Here is a 23,368-nt window from a genome sequence, read left to right on the forward strand (position 1 = left end):
GAAGTGATGAGGAACCATGTACTTCTCATACCCATATGTTGCATGATTGAGAGGATCAGGTTGCTGAAGTTGGAGACAGTAATTCCGACAAACGTGATGAGGCAATTTGTCCCAGAGGACAACTGCCGAAAGCTGACACTAAAGTTACATAGTTGCCAGAAAGAGCTAGCCAATGGAAGAATGCAGCGATTGTAGGTAGAGCAGGGAAGGCCACTGGAAAATATAAAAACTGGTTAAAGGTATGAGGTAAAGGACAGGAGTTTAAGCTAATGGATTGGGAACATGAAGTACAAAAATGAAAGGTGCCAAAACTTAGCATCATCAGTTCAGATAGTGGGTCTGGGAGTAAACATGCCTCTAGGAAGCAATCAGGAATGGTTGAAAGAACATCTATAAATAGGAGAAGGAGATCAAGCAGTAACAGTCTGGAACGAGATAGAAGGCAGGATAGAGGGTGTGCCTTAACAAAGTCAAAAAACATGGCACAGACTGGTAAAGCTACAAGGAGCAGAAGCCCATGTGATCGAGAAGTCTTAGTAGCTTCAAACAAATTAGACGATAAATTAATGAAAGCTATCAAACATCAAGAACTACATAGTTGGAAAGAATTTGGGGTATACACAGGTGCCAGATAAGGGACAACCAACTCTCTCAGATGGATATGCAAAAGGTGCTTCCAAATAGGACTTGTATAGCTAAGGCCAGGCTAGCAGCATGAGGTTTTGAAGAAACATTGGGTGACCAGGATATAAAAGAGTAGATCCACCTACAGCAGGAAAAGTTATTCTGAAGATCATTTTGGCTCTGTTAGCTACAAATGCTTGGGAATGTAAGTCCGCTGATATTAAAGCTGCCTTTTTGAAGGGACACCAACTTCAAAAGGAAGTTTTTCCCCTTCCACTGAAAGAGGTGCCAAACACAGAAGGGACTCTGGAAGCCAAGTAAATGTGTTTATGGTTTGTCATGAAAGTATAATAATTGTCAGTGTTATTGGGATTTACTGTAAAGTAGGAATATTGGGGTCTGGATAGTTGCGCGCGTGTGGGACTTAATTGAATTAAAAACAGCTGGTCTGAAGATTGAGAGGTTTAAGAGAAGCTAGGTTTGAAATGCTAAATAAATAAACATGGCTGAAGTCTTTGAATGTGTGGTGTAAAGGAGAATTTGCATTTTTTGATAAACCAGAGTAGTCTGAATTTCAAAAGAGAGGGTGAAATGTTACACTTAGCCAGAAGGGGCCAAAGAGCGAGTTTATTTTTCCAAAGCTTAGTGATAAAATTAGTACCATGAAAGGTTATTACTAGAAAAGTAATGTCCAAAGACATACTGAAACAATGAAATTTGCATTCAAAGGGGAAAATATATATAAAAGAGAGAAAGATATGTGTAAATAGAAAACATTCTAAGATCTAACAAGTGTGAAAATCCTCCAGCCTCTAGGTACCAAGCTGCTGTCAATAGGAACCAAAGCTAAGAGAATTCACTGTGAATATCTGTGTCCAGTACTGTGTGCTTTGCCTGGATCTGTTAAAATCTATTTTGCTTTTGCCTTAACATAGGTGTAACTGGGATTCAGATTAATCAGGGGAGCTAGGACTTATCAGTAGTAATTTGTGAACCTGTGTATGTGCTTAAGATTATTTCTTTTATTAATAAATGTTTAATTTAGTTTTGTAAAAAACCCTCAGACTCAGTGGACTTATTACTACTGAATTCAAGGCACGCACCTCGAAATAAAAATACAAATTGCAAAACAGTTGTGGCAGTTGTTTCAAGTTTCTCTCTGGGATTTGAGCAGCTTAGCATTTACCATCTGTTATGCCATAACAAAACTGCGGGATCTTTGTGGGATGTATTTGAAATTCCTTGATTAGTTTGGAGTTGGTGAATTTTAAAGGTTATGTGTACAAGAAGCATTTTGAATTCAGGAGTTGTTGAGAGGTTCTGTTTAAAAAGTGGAGTGACTGCAAAATGGCGTTGGCAGTTACAAAGAATTGTCTGGCCACTGAAATTATAATTTAGCTTTATTTACCTTTTGTAAACCAACCAAAGTTAATGGAATTGGCAGATGTTACAATTAGGATTACCTGCAGGGGTAAGGAAATCAGACATTATTGAAGGTATAGCACAGCATTTAAAATTGGAAGGAATATCTGAGATGCCGAATTTTCCAAGGGGTGTGTCATTGGAATGGGCTCAAATTCAGTTGCAAATGGAAAAAATTGGAACTGGAGACAGCAGAAAAAGAAAAAAGACATTGCAAAGGGAACAGGCAGAAAGGCAGGAGAGAGAATTACAAATGGCAAGGATAGAAAAGGAGGAAAGTGAGAGAGAATTCCAGATTAAAATGCTGGCAGTTAAAAAAGAGACACCAGAAAGTGAGAAAGGACTTAGTACCAGATCAGAACCTAGTGGGGAGATATTTAAATTTGTACAAGCTCTTTCAAAATTTGAAGAAAGAAATGTTGAAGCATTCTTGATTTCATTTCAGAAGATAGCTAAACAGGTGAAATGGCCACAGGAAAACTAGACATTGTTGTTACAATCCAGTCATCTCTATCTTTAAAGCCTGTATCCATCTGTCAAAATTACTTTGTTTTACTCTCTCAAACTCAATATAAGTTTGCCCAAGCAAACAGGTGGGTAGGCAGGTGGGTAGCGCACGAGGTTTATACTTCACTGTCGGTAAGCTGTGATGTGGTTAAAATAAAAATGCTATTTTGAGTGCACAAGTTGCTTCCCGAGGCATACAGGTAGAAATTTAGAAATATGAGAAATCAGCCTGGGCAAATTTATATTGAGTTTGAGTATGTAAAACAAAGTAATTTTCACAGGTGGATACAGGCATTAAAGATAGAGATGACATATGCAGCTCTTAGAGAGGTAATTCTTTTGGAAGAATTTAAAGATTCAATTCCTTCGGTAGTGAGAACTCACGTGGAGAAACAAGCGGTTCAAACGATAAGACAAGCAGCAGAGATAGCTGATGATTATGAATTAGTTCATAGAGCTAAACCTTTCTGATTCTTTTAAATCAGAGAAGGACTGAAAGTGGAAAGGTGAAAGGAAGGTGACTAGTCAGGGAAGAGGTGGTAGTGGAAATTCCCGGGAAGTTCTTTCTCAGAATAAAATGGAAGGTGCTGAGGATAGAGCTGACGCTCAAAAATTGAAGTGTCTTCATTGTAATAGTTGGACATATGAAGTTAGTGTGTTTGGATTTGCAGGGAAAATCTGTTAGGATTATTGGGGTGCAGAAAAATTCTGAAAGTAAAAGTACGGTGGGTTCTGAGGTTCAGGGACAGGAAAAACCAGTGGTTTGTGTACAGGTAAAACAGGAAGAATCAGGGATAGGTAAAGAAGTGGGAATATGTTCACAACTTATCCAAAAGAGCTCTGAGGAGCAGGTTGCAGAAAAGTTTAAAGACTTTGTACGTGAAGGAGAAAGTCTTTCCACGTGTACAGGGTGGAGTAGATAAAGATGTTAATTTTGAGAGACACAGGGGCTAGTCAATCCTTAATGTTGTGGGACAGTGACATTTATTATTCAGAGGGAGTATTGCAGGAACAGGTGATAATAAATGAGGTTTCATGGAGATGCTAAACCTATTCCATTGTGAAAGGTAAATTTAAAGAGTAAGTGGAAAACAGGTGAGGTGATTATTGGCGTAGTGGAAAAATTGTCCATTGCAGGGGTTCAATTTATTTTGGGTAATGATATAAATGGATCACAGATGCGAGCGTTGCCTATGGTAGTTCAGCAGCTTGTAGAAGTGTTTTCCACAGTTGCAACGAGAGCATCCTGGATTGTTTCCAGATTGTGTGATAACACGATCACAGGCTCAAAGGTTGAACCAAGAAGAACAGGAAGTTAAAAGGCAGAGAGGAGATGTGGAAGTCCAATTAGCTGATACTGTGCCTGATAAGCTTGTTCAGAAAGAAAGACTGGAGGACAATGCAGCTGAGGTGTTTAACTCAGGGCAGTTGGTGTAGTTACAGAAAAAGGATACAGAAATAAGACACTTTTATCAGATAGCTTACTCTGAAACAGAGGCAGAATGCATTCCAGAATGTTACTACCTTATGGGTAATGTTTTAATGAGAAAAACAGCAGCTTTTATCATGTTTCAGCAAATGAAAGCTGGAGGGAAGTGCATCAGGTTATTATAACATTTGGATATGGAAATTAGATTGAGAATTGATCATGAAATTCCAATGGTGGGACATTTAGGAATTAGAAAGACACAGGCAAAAATACAAAAACATTTTTATTGGCCTGGACTGCATAGAGATGTTCTACAGAATGTGACTACATGTCACACATGTCAGGTGATAGGGAAACCACAAGTAATGATTAAGCCAGCAATTTTAATTCCAATTCCAACATTTGAATAACCTTATACCAGGATCATGATTGATTGTGTAGGACCCCTCCCTAAGACTATAAGTACTTACTGACAATAATGGATGTGTCTACAAGGTTTCCTTTGAGAAATATTACAACAAAGAGTTATGGAAGAGTTGACTAAATTTTTTTTTAAACAAGATATGGTTTACTTAAGGAAATACAATCAGATCAGGGTTCAAATTTCATGTCACAGCTGGCTAAGGAATTAATGAACAGCTGAGGGATAAAATAGTTTAAGTCAACAGCTTACCATCCTGGGTCACAAGATGGCATCAAACTTTAAAAACTATGATGCAGGTGTATAGTCAGGATTTTCCACAGGATCAGGTTAGGGGAATTCCATTCTTGCTATTAGGAATACTCCTAATGCATCAACTGGTTTTAGTCCTTTTGAACTAGATTATGGTCATGAGGTGAGAAGACCAATGAAATTTATTCATGAGATATTTTCCCCTTTGAATGTATATATAAAATATATATGAAGGAGATAAGGCTATGTAAAAGAGGAAGGCATTCTAAGATCTAACAAGTATGAAAAGCCTCCAGCCTCGATGTACCAAGCTGCTGCCTATAGGAACCGAAGCGAAGAGAATTCACTGAGTATCCCTGTCCAGGGAATTGTGTGCCTTGCTTGGGTTTGTTAAAATCTATTTTGTTTTTACTCTTGCCTTAACAGGAGTGTAACTGGGAGTCAGATTAATTAGGGGAACTAGGACTTACCATAGTTGTAATTTGTAAACCTATAATAAATGTTTTATTTAGTTTTGTAAAAAATCCTCAAAAACTCAGTGGACTTATTACTACTGAATTCATGGCACGCAGCTCGAAATAAAAACACAAAATTGCACAACAGTTGTGGCAGTTGTTTCAATTTTTCCTCTGGGATTTGAGCAGCTTAGCATTTACCATCCACTGTGCCATAACAGGTTTAAATGGCGCCTCCAGAGTTTGGTATTGCTCTGAGGTCAGTTTTGTTAAAAAGTTGTGCTGTCTTCAATTGGAAGTAGACCTAGCAATATTTTATTGGCACCACAGAGGGAAACTTGCAGGCATCTTTATGATGCATGTAGATGATTTTTTTGTGGGGTGGTAGCGAATTTGAAACGGTTATCATTAATGGGCTCAGAACAGAGTTTAAAATTGGAAGTCAGGCTTCTGGTGCATTTAAATACATTGGATTGAATCACATGTCATTTTACATCAGCAAACCTACTTTGAGAATATCAAGCCCATTGCAATTTGTCATGATAGGTCATCCCAGAAAGATACAGCAGCATCTGAAATGGAAAAAGAGGAACTCAGAAGTCCAATTGGGCAACTCAATTGGCTAGGCAAATAAACAAGGTTGGATAAAAGCAAAATACTGCGGATACTGGAAATCTGAAAAACAAAAATTGCTGGAAAAACTCAGCAGGTCTGAAAGCATCTGTGGAGCGAAAGAGTTAACGTCTCAAGTCCAGGTGACTCTTCTTCAGAACTAAGGTTGGATGTCAGTTTTGATGCTTTGGAACTGAGCACTAAAGTGAATGATCCCAAGGCTGAAGAAATCATTCGAGCAAACAAAACATTGACTAAATTAAAAATGGAGCAGTGTGTTTTGAAATTCCCATCTTTGGGTGATCTTAGAAAAAAGAAACCAATTGTGTTTAGTGAGTCATCTTATGCAAATCTATGTGATGGATTTTTGAGTGCAGGAGAATTTGTAATATCTTTCATGGGGGAAAAAGGCAAATGCTGCCCTTTGGCATGGGAATCTAAAAAGATACAAAGGATTGTTAAAAAGTACATTGGCAGCAGAGACTCCTGCCCTTGTTGAGGTAGATGTGGCTTTTCTTATATCAAAGATGCTTACAGAAATTTTAAATGGAAAAGGTATTCAGGAACGGTACCTATCAAATGTCTCATCACTTTGGGAAAATGTTCACTCTACAAAAGAGATTGCGAATTGACATTGCAAGCTTAAAACAGACGCTCAAGAATAAAGAGACTGCCAAGATTAAATAGCAGTTACCAATTATCTAGCTGCTTCGTGAAAAGAGGAGTGAGCTCCAAAAAGTTATTAGAGATCCTCAGAGTCTTTTTCTTCAGGATAAAAAGGAATATCCCTTTCGTGTGGATATATCTATACTATTTTTTAAGGGGGGGAATAAGGTGCATTTATTGAATGAAAAACATATATTCATGTTTGTTATTTTTTGATTATATAAACTTAAGGGTTACTTTCTTTATAAGGAGGGAATCTGTTGGGGAAGCAAACAGTTAAAGGAGTTCAATTGCTAATTATTAGTTAACAACCTAAGTACCCATTTGATTGTATAAAAGGAATAACAGGTGAGACAAGTTCTCCCTGGACAGAGTTTTATGCACCAGAAAAAAAAACTGATGGAGTCAGTTTTAGTCTCGGTCTTTATTGCCAAACAGATATTGAAGCTTAACACAGTTTGCTCGCTCATGCGATGACCATTAATTCACTGAATTCCTTCAAACAAGAGCTGTGCCCATTTCTAGTTGGCATGGACAAAAGGTAGGCATTTTAGGGAATTCAGGGCCAGAGTGATCTCCTGAACAGGTTTTGTGCACCTAGCTGAGTCAGAAGAATTATCCAAATTTTTACCACCACATTGGCCTGGGTTACTATCTGCTTCTTTGCCTCCCTCAGATCATCACCTGGTTTCGAGTAGGATGAGAACTGTATATAGTAATACACAAGGTATCACAATTGTGTGGTGCAGACTGAATGGATCAAAAGGTCTTTACCTATCATTGTTTAAATGTTCATATCCTCAGAAGTCTTTTTTTGCACTCTCCCCAGGCCTCAGTATCCTTAATATATCATGGTGACCAGAAGTGTGCACAATATTCCAAATGTTTAGTATGAGGTGAGCATTTATTCAGACTTTATATATTTGCATATATAAATCTATGTGAATCACAAACATTTAAGTTGTTCTGACAACTGTCGGGACTCACAAGTTAGGGTGATGTGTAATTGTGAATGGTCCCAAGGTTCAGATGAGACATTAAACCCGGGACTTGTCTGCCTGTTCTTGTGGATGTAAAGATCTCATGCACTAATCGAAAAGGAGCACGAGAGCTTTACCAATGACTTAGTCAACATTTATCCATTATCCAACACTATTAAAATAGATTGATGGGTCAATATCTCATTGCTATTTGTGGTAGCCTGTTGTGTGCAAATTAGCTGCCATGTTTGCAACAAAACAGTAGCTATACTTCATCACCAATTCATTGGCTCTGAATTGTTTTGGGGCTTTTCCTCAGAATGTGGAAGAGGAAATAAAGCAAGGTAATAATTTTGCATTCCATAACAGGCAGTGTTGTGGCTGAAGTATTACAGATCCATCTCCTGGCTGCAGGCAGGCCTGGTGGTACAACATGCAGGATCTAGGAGCTGTAAGCTGAAAGTGGCACCCAGCTTGTGAGCTGAGTAACCAGAAATTTAGGATTGCTTAATCTTTTGCTATAACAAAAGAGCTTCTCAACATTTGTAAACATTCCGATTATTTAACTTCTACAGTGAATGATAATTGTTGTCTTATTGAAGTGAAAGGCAAGAACCCCAAGAAGTGGAAAACAGATTTAGGAGGCTTACAATTATCAAGGCAGCCAAGCCGATCAATACCTTTTTGTGGAACATGGAGAGGTCCATTGACTTTTGTGATTCAAGCTCACTGCGGATTTCTTTTCCATGCTTAACACAAGCCCAAAGCTCCCAATTTTCCACAGGCAGACTGTATGGCCTCTGTTACTAATTAATTTGGGATAACAGGTAAACACTAGACTCTCTGATAACATAGTATATATTAAATATTGACAAGACTATGGATGTCAGGCTAAAACCACAAATAAAGTTTTGGAGAAAATTAAAATATAAAAACCAACAGACTTTTATCTAGGTTATATTAACTAACATAATTCAGTCTACTTCTCAAAACAATAAAAGTCAAGAATTATTTTGCAGTTATCTTCTTTGGATCAGACACCTAATGATGAGAAGCTTCATTGGAGAATAATAACTCAAAGTTCTTTGCAAGCCTCTGTCCTTATAGTCAAAACATTAGAAGGGAATTGACAAACTACAAAAAGTATGTTATACTACAAAGAGCATGTCATCACCCAATTACTGGCAGCTTTTGAAACAGAATAGTCAATGATCTAAAACTTCAAAAGGTACCAGAGAGGACCCTTTAGAAGCTTTCTTCGAACTACCCATCCATTCTCAGACAGAGCTTGGCAACAAGGCCCCTGTTGAGGGAGACACTGCAGCACTAGACCCTTCAAAGGCCTGTGTCACCTGAAATAAAGTAGACTGTAAATATGAAATGATCAAACTCCTGTTAATATAATTCTCATCATCAGTATGGAAGAATTTTACACCCTTGTGGCTGGCTCCTGACTAAAAGGAACTCCCTCACATGTAGTTGAAGGACAATGGAGAAAACAAAATCCAAAGTTATGCTAATTACAAAAATATGAGCCACTGTTCCTGGGGTGAGGTCATCTTGTGGAGTGTTGGTAAAGTCCCAACCTTGAGGACAGTGAGGGACTTGAAAGTTGGTTCATAACATGGTCAAACAGGTTGATTATCAGCCTGTAAATCCTTCCAATACACCTGATGGCAGGTGGTAAGAGCGGGAGAGTTTCCTGGTCAGCCATACTGCATAAGGCAACAGCAAACCACTGCAGTACTTTGCCAAGCGCAATCATGAACCAATCCAACGGAAGTCTATGGTCGCCAACACCCTTTTAAGACATGGCACCTGAAGGAGGTGGACATCCTAGACTGAGTCCTAATATCAATAATATTTGGACAGCAGGACAGTTACTAATTTAAAACAGTCACAATAACTGATCTAACTACACAACCCCCTCTGGCTCCACACAAAAAAGGACATGATGATATTAAGTGCAACAGACCTCTGATCATCTCAGTTTTGTGGGTCACAAGGTGATAAGTGAGTGCAATCTGTGACATTGAGACCAAACGCCAATGAAATGTGTTGTTCAGGTCATGTTTTGGCTAATTTTATAATGACAGGCAATTGAAAAGATATCAAATACCTTTCTCAGACAGCACTATTTTAAAAAGCTGCCATATATACCACAGCAGGAAGAGTGCCTCCATCAACATTCAATGGCAATACCATCACTGAATCCCCCAGTATCAACATCCTGAGGGATATAAAGCTACAAGAGCAGGTCAGAGGCTGGGAATTCTGCAGCGAGTAACTCAACCCCTGACTCCCAAAGCCTGGCCACCATTTACAAGGTACAAGTCAGGAGTGTGATGGTATACTCTCCACTTGCATGGATGAGTGCAGCTCCAACACCACTCAAGAAGCTCAGTGTCACTCAGGACAAAGCAGCCTGCTTGATCAGCACCCCTTTCACCAGCCTGAGCATTCACTCTCTCCACCACTGATGCACAGTGGCAGCAGTGTGCATCATCTACAAGATGCACTGAAGCAACTCATGAAGGCTCCTTTGACAGCACCTTCCAAACCCGTGACTTCTACCACCTAGGGCAGCAGATGCATGGGAACACAGCCACCTTCAAGTTCCTCTCCTAGTCTCACACCATCCTGACTTGGAAATGTATCAAAACATCCTTTACTGTCACTTGTTCAAAATCCTGGAACTCCCTCCCTATCCATACTGTATAAGTACACGGACCGCAGCGATTCAAGGCAGTGGCTCATCGTGACCTCATCAAGCACAATTAGGTATGGGCAACAAATGCTGGCCTAACCAAGGATACCCACATCCTGTGAAAGAAAAACAAAATTCCACCCAGTTTGTTATTTGAGTCAGATAATTCCTTCAAATAGTTTTAATTTTCATATTAAAATCAATTCACTGAATTTCCAGTGATATTTGCTACTTTTAGACAGGATTAGATTTTTTCTCATGATTGGAAAGCACAGTATCTCAAGCTGCTCTGATCCCACATACTTCAGCAACTGCTGGGGAAAGGGAGGGAGTCAAGGCACTTGCAATGTTGATGATGGCTAACATTTTCTGTACAGCCCTTTTCCATAAGAATATCAACATTCCCTATTTGGGCATTATTTTGGCCAGCTCTGGATTGGACACTAGGTCAATCTGCAGCCAATCATCACAAATATCAGTACAAGAGGCCAAACAGCCCATCCTTCCATAGAAACTTGTGGTCTCTTCTATAACTGTACAATTCTTGCCTGCATTACTACCAGGAGGCAGTTTCAGCTAAGAATCATTGTTTGTGAAGAAGTGCTTTTTGACACCAATTCTGAACTTGGACTTTTATATCCCTTTTGTCACCAAATTAAGTAGAAATTGTGCTCTGGATTAACCTGGCAGTGTATACTTTTATACTGCTTCTCATTTGCTTAATTTCAAGAAACATTTGAATTTTTCCTGATGTTTTCAGGTATTCATGCACTTTTCCCACACAAAATCTTACTTCCTGTTGTCGTACTACTGTGCTGTTCAATTAAAGGTCTGACTGTTAGGTGATAATGTATAGTCTTCTCCTCACAGCTCACTCAAAACGCTTTCTAAAAATTTTTCGACCACTTCTTTTCCTCAGCAATTGTCCAAAACAAAGGTTTAAGCAAAATAAAAATTCAAAGAAATACAAACTTCACAATAACATGATTATATTTATCCATTATATTTCTTTTATACTTGGTATCTTTATTATTGCATCTACCTCAGTGTCAGCCTTCTTGAAAGCTTGTGCTTCCAAGTCAATAATTACGATAGGGATTTCAATCTCGTGTATTCTGAACATGTGCAGTTTGCAGAATTTTCTAACATGCAATATGTATGGACAGGAGTTGGAGAAGTAGAGTGTGTCCTTACCTTCTGTGAGGATTTGAGATTTTCTTCAGCCAAGATTTCGAAAGAAATTAACGATTGAATTCTTTAAGCTTTGACTTCAGCTTCATGATGAATTTATATAAATATTGGCCTTTATTGCAAAAGGTACAGAGTGTAAAAGTAGGAATTTTTGCTACAACTGTACAGGACATTGGCAAGACTACATCTAGAGTACTGTGCACAATTCTTGTCTCCTTACTTAAGGAGGGATATACTTGCATTGGGAGGCAGTTCAAAGAAGGTTTCCTAGGCTAATTTCTGGGATGAAAGGGTTGTCTTATGAGGAAAGGCTGAGCAGGTTGGGACTTCAGAAGAATCAGGTGATCTCACTGAAACAAGATTCTGAGGCTGCATGACAGGGTCGATGCTGAGAGGTTGTTCCCACTTGTGGGGGAATCTAGAACTCAGGGGCACAGTTTCAAAACAAAAGAGGTCTCCTTGTTAAGATGGAAATGAGGAGGAATTCTATTTTCAGAGGGTTGTTAGTGTTTGAAATTCTCTACCCCAGAGAGCATGGGAGGCTTGGTCATTGAATATATTCAAGGCTGAGTTGGACAGATTTTTGGTCTGCAAGAGGGTCAAGGATTATTGGGGAGGGGACAGGAAACTGGAGCTAAAGCCAAGATCAGCTCAGCCATGATCTTGTTGAATAGCACAGCAGGTTTGAGGGGGCCAAATGGCCAACACCTGCTAATTCTTATTATGCTTTCCCATTGTGGACTCCAGAAAGTAAACAGCCCAAGAGATGGATGAACAGCAGCAACTTTTACTCTGAATTTGCTGTTGATAGGTATAGAAGACAATGAAAGGTTGTCTTATAGGGAATGGGTTCTAAGAATTTTTAATGAGAACGTGGGAACTTCATAAACAATGAACCTGAGGTGCTTTTCTCCTTTTTGCTTGCTTATGGAAATTTGTGTAAACTTAACAGGTGAATCAATATCAATTTATGATTTTCCATCCATTAACTTTAAGCAGAACATTTGCATTTAATGCTTCTAAAGGCAAGAAGCAACAGCTGGAACTGAAAGACAATGGAGAAAGAATTAATAGGAGCGCCTCAGTGTAAAATGGGTCAGGGAAATGGTGACAGAAAGGGGCGGGGGGAGAGGGACTGATACTTCAAGTGAATTCTAATAGATTAAAAGAGCTCTACAGCAGTTTAAGTCCCATTTTCCTGGATTTCGAATATGTAGTCATCTATTAATGAGCTTACAAAAATTTCTACAACAAGTAGTACTTCTAAAATTCATTTTTAAAAAATTTGTTTGTGAGATGTGGGCATCGCTGGCTAGGCCAGTGTTTTGATTGCACATCCCAATTGCCCTTGAGAAGGTGGTGGTGCTGGCGAGCTGCCTTCTTGAACCGGTGCAGTCCGTGTGTTATAGGAACACCCACAGTGCTGTTAAGAACAAAGTTCCAGGATTTTGGCCAAGCAACAGTGAAGGATTGTTTATGCTCCCTTTCCAGTACTGCAGAAATCCCCAATGCTCCAATTACCCACTCCCCAGTCATGCAAGATCTATCTCCATCTTCAGATTTCTTCTACCACAATTGCAGATCCCAGGACTTCCTTTCAGAGTTCTCAAATCTGTAAATCACATTCTTAGTGGTCCTTAATCCCAGAACCACCAACAATATTCCAAGCCACGAGAACCCTCTCCCCAATGCCCTTTGTTCCCAAAACACAGATCCAAAATCTGGTTCTTTATTGCTAGAATTTCAGTCTGCAGTGTTCCTGAAAACCTGGGACCTTGTGAACATAACCTGGGAGTCCACCTCAAAACACCACTAACCCCAGAGATCATAACCCAGTAACTACCAGATCCAGGGGTGCCCCTAGTACAGTATCCCCAGGCAGTACGGCTTTGAATACACTGGCAATTTCATAAAACCTCCAGTTCACTTCACCAAGCGACGTCACAAGTGTTCTAGCTAGTACATCAAAATAAGAGTTTAATGTTTTTAAATTTTCCGTGTTTTGATAATGTAAATCCAGGAAAATCAATCAAAACAGCAGTGCGAATGTCTCTTAGCTACACCAAGGGCACCAACATACCTGCCTTTCCCAGCTATCAAGGCATTTCTTTCCTTCAAAACAAAACCTGGACAATATTGACAAATCTCTCTTTTCAGGATATTTCTAGAAAAACATTACTACTTAACTGATCTTGGCTTACACAGGATCATGAGGGCAGCAGATAAAATATAGCATCCCATTCTACAAGCTGATCATTCAACTTCAAAATATAGAGTTAAATTGTTGAAGGGAATCTATTCATTAACTCACCAGTTCATCAGTGTTTTTTTAAACTATGTTATTCATTATATACACGATATACATGAATAAGGAAAAATAGAAATAAGTCCTTACCACTGGTATCAAAATACTCTGCTGTGTCTATCTCCTGCTGCTTTGTTGAGGTTGCTGCGTCTCCCCCTGATTGAATTTTCTCAGGCATGTCCTTGTAGGAAAATTCTAAACCAGTGTCTTTCCCTGTCTCAGTCCTTTCAGTTAATTCAACACGAGGCTGTTTACAGCTCACATCCTTGCGGGGTGACGGTTTCTTTTTTGTGCTACTTTCCTCTTCCCGTTCTTCATCCGATCCATTGATTGAGATGAACCCTTCACTATCCGAGAATGCTTCTGCTTCCGACTCCTCATCTGACTGATCTTCATTCTCTGGGCTAGATGACTCATAGTGCGTCTCTTGTAGAGATGCCTTGATTGCTGCTTCTAGCTGGCTATCTTCGCTGGCATCAATTAAACTCTCCTAACAGATCAGTCAAAACAGATCAGCAATAAATTACTGTAGGCAAACCATATAATGGATCAAACTATTTAAATTGTTGAAAAAAAAAAATCACCCCAAAATTCCAAAACACAGACACCCAGGGCTTCCTTTCCCTCCACCCCTCAAGTTAACATTCACTTGGCCACCATACCCCTTAGTCTGGCAAAACACATACATCAGGCTCCATGGAATACTATGTTTTCTTGCCCTCGAAGCCAACATCAGGGTACTTGTAAAGTGGACTGCCTTCAGCATACACATAATCCAGGTAGTATCTGTGCCTCTGCATACTTACTGAACGCAGACGTTTCTTTGGTGGGCTACAGGAAAGTCCATCTAACAGACCATGTTCTGTTAAAAACCCCGTCACCTGTTCCAAGAAGGAATTCACATCCAAGTTGCGCCACTCAACTAGCTTTTGACCTGAAAAAGATAATATGGGTAAGGGGATGGGTGGGGTGCAGATGATGAGAAGGGAAGTGAGGGGGAATATTTATATTTGAATTCACTGACAATATTAAACAATAGCTTTCCGGTTCACTGCGGAGAAATTTCAACAAACATTTTCAGCTTTCCGATTATAAATCCCCGTTAATATTTGAAAATGTTTCCTTCAGGTTCTGCACCATGATCATTTATAGTTTGGTTAGTTATCACCCTTCATATTTCTTTGCTAGACAAAAAAAAAATGGATGCCAATCACAACGGACTGGCATCTGCATATTTTGGAAACCGATTGCTTGAACTTCTCATCAAGAAAGATTCTTGGAAAAACTCAGCAGGTCTGGCAGCACTGGCAGAGAAGAAAAGAGTTGACGTTTCGAGTCCTCATGACCCTTCAACAGAACTAGGTGAATCCGAGGAAGGGGTGAAATACAAGCTGGTTAAGGTGTGTGTGTGTGTGTGTGTGTGTGTGTGTGTGTGTGTGTGTGGGGGGGGGGGGGGGGGGGCGCGGGGGAGAAGAGAAGTTGTGGGGGGGGCGGTTGTGGTTGTAGGGACAAGCAAGCAGTGATAGAAGCAGATCATCAAAAGATGTCACAGACAACAGAACAAAAGAACACATAGGTGTTGAAGTTGGTGACATATATCTAAACGAATGTTTAGTTTAGATATATATCACTAACTTCAACACTTGTGTTCTTTTGTTCTGTTGTCTGTGACATCTTTTGATGATCTGCTTCTATTACTGCTTGCTTGTCCCTACAACCACACCCCCCCTCCACTTCTCTTCCCCCCCACCCCCACACACACACGTTAAACCAGCTTATATTTCACCCCTTCCTCGGATTCACCTAGTTCTGTTGAAGGGTCATGAGGACTCGAAACGTCAACTCTTCTTCTCTGCCGATGCTGCCAGACCTGCTGAGTTTTTCCAGGTAATTCTGTTTTTGTTTTGGATTTCCAGCATCCGCAGTTTTTTTGTTTTTAAGAAAGATTCTTTATTGCTTCTTAATAAAGGTTATCAGCATTTATAGAACAATTGCTGCACTGGCATGAGCCATAGCCTTCAAAAACAAATGAGGCACAGCACGTGAAGCTCAGCTCTATTTTACGCACAGTTTCTTGATGCTAATTTTCTAATTTTATGTCCCGACACATCATCTACACTCCTCCAGCACCAGAATTCTCCTTGTTCCTTCCATTGGTAGCTTCTCCTTTAGTGAATAAGCTCCTGGAATTCTCCACCCACCTTGTCACCTGCCTCACTTTCAAAATCTTCCACTTCAACTGTACCTTCAGTATTCCATCTGAGCCTCTCTGCTCTTTTCCCACATTTGATATCCACTGGTATGCAATAATGAATTATTATACAAGAGGAGCACTAAATAAATTAGGTGTCGTGAAAGGTACTAACCAATCGTTTGCTCAATGCTCAGATTGGGTTCCACCAGACCACTTGGTTCCAGATCTCATTACAGCCTTGATCCAAACATGGACAAAAGTATTCAGGCAATAACAAGAGTGACTCTCTTTGGCATCAAGGAGCCCTAGGAGAACTGAAATGACTGGTAATCAGGGGGAAAGCTTTCCACTGGCTGAGCCAATCATCTCAGCCCCAGAACACTGCAACAGGTGTTCCTTAGGACAGAGCCCTAAAACCATATTCAGGTGCTTCATCACTGACTTTCCCTCCATAATAAGATCAGAAGTGGGAATGTTAACTAATGATTGCAATGTTCAGTCCTATTTGTAATGCCAGAGAAAAAGAAAAGGCCCTGTCTGCATGCAGCAAGAGGTTATGATGAGCTTATATAAGACACTGGTTAGACCTCAGCTGGAGTACTGTGTACAGTTCTGGGCACCACACTATAGGAAGGATGTGAACACATTGGAGAGTGCAGAAGAGGTTTACAAAAATGGATGCAGGGATGAAAAACTTCAGTTAAGATAGATTGGAGCAGTTGGGACTGCTCCCCTCGGAGAAAAGAAGGCGAAGAGGAGATTTGATGGAAGTGTTCAAAATCCTGAGGGGGCTGGATAGAGTAGATAGGGAGAAACTGTTCCTGCTCATAAAAGGATGGAGAATGAGGGGGCACAGATTTAAAGTGATTTGCAAAAGAAATAAATGTGATGTGAGACAAAACCTTTCCACACAGCAAGTGGCTCGGGTCTGGAATGCATTAGCTGGAAGTGTGGTGGAGGCAGGTTCAAATTAGGCATTCAAGAGGGCATTAGATGATTATTTAAATAGAAACAATGTGCAGGGTTCCAGGGAAAAGGCAAGAGAATGGCATTAAGTCATAATGCTCATTTGGAGAGCTGGTGCAGATACGATGGGCCAAATGGCCTCCTTCTGCGTCGCAACAATTCTGTGAAGATCTGGACAGCATTCAGGCTTGTGCTAATAAGTGGCAAGTAACATTTGTACCTCAAATGTCAAGCAATGACCATCTCCAACAAGAGAGGATCCAATCATCAGCCTCTTTACATTAGACAGCATTACCATCACTGAAGTCCCCATCAACATCATCCTGGGGTTCACCATTGACCAGCCATATAAATACTGTGGCTACAAGACTAGATCAAAGGCTGAGTATTCTAAGGTGGGCAACTTGCCTCCTGACACCCCACTGCCATTCCACCATCTTCAAGGCACAAGTCAGGAGTATAATGGGATATTCTCCCACTTGCCTGGATGAGTGCAGCTCCAACACCACTCAAGGTGGTCCATACCATCCAGGACAAAGCAGTCCACTTGATCAACATCCCATCAGCCAACCTTAAACATTCACTTATTCCACCACTTCTATAAGAGGCACTGCAAAAACTCACCAAAACTTCAACAGCACCTTCCAAACCTGCAACCCCCAATGCCTAGAAGAACAAGGGCAGCAGGCACATGATAACACCACCACCTGCAAGTTCCCCTTCAAGTCACAGATCATCCCGAGTTGGAACTATATCGCTGTTCCTTCCCTGTCACTGGGACAAATCCTGGAACTCCCTTCCTAACAGCACTGTGTGTGTACCTACACCATATGGACTGTAGTGATTCAAGGTTACTTGCCCCACCTTCTCAGGGGCAGTTAGGCATGGGAAATAAATGATGGCCAGCACAGAAAGAGGCCATTTGGCCAACGTGTCTGTACCTGCTCCTTGACAAAACTAATAATTAGACTAATTCTTTTCATTTCCCATAGCTCTGTACTTTTCCCCTCAAATTAGTTATCCAGCTTCCTTTTGAAAGTTATTATTGAATCTGCTTCCACCACCCTTTCAGACAGATGAAACTTGCCTTAGTTTTCGGCGTTCCATTCAGTCAGCTCGCCAACACAGGGAAAGCATCCCCACCCTCAACAGCCTCCAAACCAAGCTACTGAGACATCCACACAGATGGGGGTTTCTGTTTTCCCAATTAAAGGGTGCATTCTCTCCTCTACTGGATGCATTGTTCAACAGAGCCCAGGTTCTGGATACACCACTGCTGATCTCCACCCCCAAACATGTACAAAGAATTATGCTGCAGCCTTGGAGTATGTAACAATAGTAAGCTTCCCCACCCAGTCAGTACCAACCTACTGTTCACAGCTTTTGGCTGAAGCTAAGGGGCAAGTTTCCCAGCTTTCATAATCAGTTCAACCTCCCCAGATCCCATCAATAAACCAGGCTGCCTGGTCAATTAGCAAAGGTGCCACGAACCACTGCAGACCTGCCTACCCAGGGGGATTCAGCAATGGTAATACCATTAAATGTCAAAAGGGTGATGGCTAGATCTGCTCTTGGAGATGGGTTATTGCCTGGCACTTGCATGGCTTGAATCTTACATTCATTTATCAGCCAAAGCCCAAATGTTGTCCAGGTCTTGCTGCATATGGACACTGACTGCTTCAGTACCTAAGGAGTTGCAAATGGCGAACATTGTGCAATCAGCAACAGCAAACATCCCCCGTCCTCTGAGCTTATGAAGGACAAAGCAGCTGAAGATGGTTGGGCATGGGACACTACCCTGAGGAACTCCTGCAGCGATGTCCTGGCATTCAACAACCACAACTATCTTCCTTTGTGCTAGGTACGACTCCAGCCACTGGGGAGTTTTCCCTCCGATTCCCACTGACTTCAATTTTGCTAGGGGTTCTTGATGTCACACTTGGTCAAATACTGCCTTGATGTCAAGGGCAGTCACTCTCACCTCACCTCTTTTGTCCAAGTTTGGACCAAGGCTGTAATGAGATCAGGAGCCGAGTGGCTCTGGTGGAGCCCAAACTGAGCAACAGTGAGCTGATTATTGCTGCACAAGTGCCGCTTGATAGTGCTGTCAACTTTGCTCATGATTGAGAGTAGATTGATGGGGCAGTAATTGACTAAGTTAGATTTGTCCTACTTTTTTTTATTGACAGGACATACCTGGCAGTTTTTCACATTGTTGGGTAGATGCCAGTGTTGTAGCTGTACCGGAACAGCTTGGCTAGCAGCATGGCTAGTTCTGGAGCACAAGACTTTGGTATTACTGTCTGGATGCTGTCAGGGCCCATAGCCTTCAGCTGTTTCTTGATATCATGTGGAGTGAATCAAATTAGCTTTTAATTCCAGATTTTATTAATTAACTAAATTCCACCAGCTGCTGTGATGGGATTTGAACCCATGTCAGAGCATTTAGCCTGGGCCTCTGGTTTACTGGCCCAGTGACATTACCACTATGCCACCACCTCTTTCAATTACAAGCCCAAGTAGCTATTAACTCTGCTGGATTGTCTATTTTAAATCTGTACAGCAGTATTGATCCATCCAAGAGGAATGTATCAAACATCACCCCTATCTAAAGAAAGTACCAAATTCAAATTTATTACTGCAAAGTTGTGCCAAAATTCAATGAACCAGATTAAAATAAACCATTAACAGTGTTTTAATCACATCAATAAAAAATGCCATAGGATCAATTTTATTTTTAAAAGGGGCTCTGTTGATGAGATCCTTTTCTAAAAGGGGTTCTATGAGAAAGTCTCCATACTCCAAGCAGTGTAGCACAGTCACCACTGAAACACTGCAAGTACAAAACTGAATTTTTCTTTGAATGCCAAGGTGCTTCTATTCAATTTTATAGCCATGTAGGCTAAAAAAGCACCATTATTTTATTTGAGAAGCTGTTGAAATTCTAAATGAAAGGACACCTACCAGTGCGGGGATCTAGTATAGACACATAAGGGAAGTCTGAGAGCTGATAGAACTGGACGTATCGTTGTCCTTCTTCACTGTCATGGTATACCTAGAAAAGAGACTGGCTGTCAAACCTGGGTCTCACAGATTGTTCACTTGAAATAAATGCTAGTTACTAATGAGAAAAGAGTAAATGGGTACATCAGGCTATAGAGAATGTCAAACACACTGTGTTAATCTATTCATTCAGATGAAATCAAATAACTAAAGTTCTGCCAGGTGGTTATTTCCATTTCATTTATGAACGATATGCTAGTATCCCACAATTCAATAAATGCCCCCCTGGGTAATTATTTAACCTGAGGATGTCCAGATACTGCAAAAGACAACACCATCTGAAGAATGAGAAAGTCCTTAAACACTAGGATAGGTGATCAATTTTTCATCTTGTCACCCATTAGCCAAAAATGGAATGTGGAATTTTTAAAGAGGATTAACTCTCCTTCTACAATTAATCTGAAATGTCAATCTTCTTTTGCTGATGGGTAATGTCTGAGGATTTTTTCAAGTGCAAGTGTGAATCTTCATGGAGTGCTGGAAGTTTATTCTTTTAAAAATAATTATACGGTTTGTGCAGTGCATCTACCTAGACTGGTTTTCTCAATTTAAACACTGCCCTTGTTGTGGGTTCCCCTTATATCCACACCACATGCTATATGCTCCTGTTCAGAACCAGAGATAGCTAGAAAGGATTATGACATTAAAAACTTAAAGTTTCACATACAGTTTTAAGAAAGGCACTTTTAGATAATGAGTAGAAGAGAATTCAAATCGATTTGACACTATTAAATGGATGGGCTGAAGGAAGAATAAGGGATTTTAAAGTATGGAAAGTTCTGCCTATAAGAATAGGAATGATAAAATATGAAACCATTAGAATAGACAATTAGTTGTCAAAGATGGAAAAATAAACAATTTGGGTGCTTTTGAAATTTTGAAAACAAATTTAACTTAGCACAGTCAGTCACGTACTGGGATACTTCTCAAAGGCATTTCATCAACAGCAAAAGTGAGTTGTTCTATCACATGTAGTTCAACATCGAGAGCACATTTAGAATAGTGAATGGTGCTTTCAGCATTCTACCTTTAAAAGGATATCCTGGGACTGGATTCAGAGTGGAAATACGAGGATGATTCCCAAACTTAAAATTCCAAGTTATCAAGAGAGATCTACAGAACTGAACTTGTTTTCAAGAAAATATCAGGAGGAGGTAGATCCATGCTTTTAAAAAATGCTGAGAGGAATAAATAAATGTAGATGTTGGCAAGCTATTTAGCATGAACTGTAAAATTAACAACCTCAAACATGATTAGATCAAGGTGAATTTCCACCCCCGAATCAGATACGAATATTAAACTCCCAGGTAAATAAGCTTGTCTGTCAATTAGGATCTTCAGAAAAAATATGGCTGGATGAACATCTGTTTAGGGACAGTTTCAGGATTCCAAATACAGTCACTCAGGCATGGGAATATCAGGTCAAGGAAAGCAAATAGTCTGCAACATATAATGGGGAAAGGTTAGGCAGGCAAATATTTGGAGTCATGCTTGATGTAGTTTAGGGAGTTGGAAGACTCTTTGTCAAACATCCCCTCAGGAAAATAACTGGCTGGGTAGAGGGCATCATGGAACAAACTATTCAGGATGCGAAAGAAACAAACACAATTGAAGGTTTTTCCTGATAACGGCTTTATTTTCATATCATCTTGGGCCTTATGAAGAGACTTTCAGTAAAGTTGAGAGCCTAGAGATTTTCTAACTCAAACAGGGCTGTAGAAAATTTCATACTAAAAGCTTAACTCACTGTAAATGCATGATCTCAAAGGGCAGAACCAATTAGCTTCTGCAATATTTAGTTCAGATTCAAGCTCAGAGAGAAGAGATTGGAGATCAATTATCCTTCAAACAGAATATTTTTAAGAAAGGGAAGTAGACTACAAGTGTGTGACAGAAGGAGAAAGCAACTAAGATGACTTGATTTCATACAGGGCAGGGCCAAGAGATGACCCTAGTTCTGGCAATCAAGAGGTAGAAACAGTTTGGGTAGCAATAAGAAATAATAAAGATAAGTCACTTGTAGGAGTAGTTTAATCAGCCCCCTAAGAATAACCACACTGTAGGACTGGGTGTATAAGAAGAAATAACGAGGGCTGTGAGAAAAGTACAGTGATAATCAATGGTGATTTTAATTGACATATAGATTGAACAAATCAGGTTGGCAAAGGTAGCCTCAGTGACAAGTTCATAGTGTTTTCAGGATAGTTTCTTAGAGCAGCACGTTTTAGCACCAACCAGAGAGATACTACATCTAGTAATGTGCAATGAGACAGGATTAATTAATGACCTCATAGTGAAGGTGCCCCTTGGTGGCAGTGATCAAAAACTCAATGCAATCAACCAGAGTCAACGTGGTTTTGTGAAAGGGAAATCATATTTGACTAAGTTATTGGAGTTCTTTGAGGGAGTAACAAGCAATGTGGATAAAGGGGAACCTATAGATGTGCTGTACTAGATCTCCTGAAGGCATTTGACAAGGTGCCACATCAAAGGTTACTACACAAAATAAGAGGTCATGGTATAGGGGGGTAACATATTAGCACCGGTAGAGGATCGGTTAACTAATAGGAAACAGAGAGCAGGCATAAATGGGTCATTTTCAGGTTGGCAAGATGTGATGAGTGGAGTGTCACAAAGATCAGTGCTGGGGCCTCAGCTATTCACAATTTATATCAATGACTTGGATGGAGGGACTGAATGTAGGGTTGCTAAAGTTGCTGATGACACAAAGATAGGTAGGAAAGTAAGTTGTGAAGAGGACATAAGGAGTCTTCAAAGAGACGTAGATAGGTTAAGTGAATGGGCAAAAATTTGGCAGATGGAATATAATGTGGGAAAATGTGAAATTGTACACTTTGGCAGGAAGAATAGAAAATCAGCACATTATTTAATTAGAGAGAGATTGCAGAACTGAGATAGAGGGACTTGCATATCCTGGTACATGAATTAGGGAAAGTTATTATGCAGGTACAGCAAGTGATTAGGAAGGCAAATGGAATGTTGTTGTTTATTACAAGGGGAATGGAATATAAACGTAGGGATATTTAGCTATAGTTGTATAGGGCATTGATGAGATCACATCTAGAGTACTGGGTACAGTTTTGATCCCCTTATTTTAAGGAAGGATATAAATGAATTTGGAGCAGTTCAAAGGAGGTTCACTCGACTGATAGCTAGAATGGTGGGTGGAGGGTGGTTATCTTACGAAGAAAGGTTGGACAGACTGGACCTGGATACACTGGAGTTTAGAAGATTGAGAGATCATCTTGTTGAAACATAAAAGATCCTGAGGGGACTTGACAGGGTGGATGCTGAAAGGACGTTTCTCCTTGTGAGAGAGACTAGAATGAGGGGACACAGTTTAAAAATAAAGGGTCTCTCATTTAAGACAGATAAGAGGAAATTTTGTCCCGAAGATTGTGAATCTTTGGAACTATTTTCCACAGAGAGCAGTGGAGGCAGGGTCATTATATATTTTTAGTGCAGAGGTAGATAAACTCTTGACTAACAAGGGAGTCAAAGGTTATCGGGGGGGGGGGGGGAGATGGAATGTGAAGCTGAGGCCACAATCAAA

General features: G+C 40.2%; 1 protein-coding gene across 2 annotated transcripts in view; it reads right to left on the reverse strand.

The window, feature by feature from the left end:
* ubxn7 (UBX domain protein 7) overlaps positions 1-23,368 on the reverse strand; it is a 119,193-nt gene that overhangs the window by 11,479 nt on the left and 84,346 nt on the right. Inside the window, exons 7-10 of one of the 2 annotated variants that reach the window (XR_005942407.1) lie at positions 19,696-19,786; positions 14,378-14,505; positions 13,662-14,061; positions 5,619-5,682 (exon numbers count right to left, since the gene is read on the reverse strand). Coding sequence is in view for 1 of the 2 variants with exons in the window: in XM_041182940.1 (XP_041038874.1) it covers positions 13,662-14,061; positions 14,378-14,505; positions 19,696-19,786 (619 nt within the window). In the remaining variant the exon portion in view is untranslated. The remainder of the gene's footprint in view (positions 1-5,618; positions 5,683-13,661; positions 14,062-14,377; positions 14,506-19,695; positions 19,787-23,368) is intronic. The other variant, XM_041182940.1, reaches the window with a different exon arrangement.

This window comes from Carcharodon carcharias, chromosome 2, assembly GCF_017639515.1.
Source record: "Carcharodon carcharias isolate sCarCar2 chromosome 2, sCarCar2.pri, whole genome shotgun sequence".
Lineage (NCBI taxonomy): Eukaryota > Metazoa > Chordata > Chondrichthyes > Lamniformes > Lamnidae > Carcharodon > Carcharodon carcharias.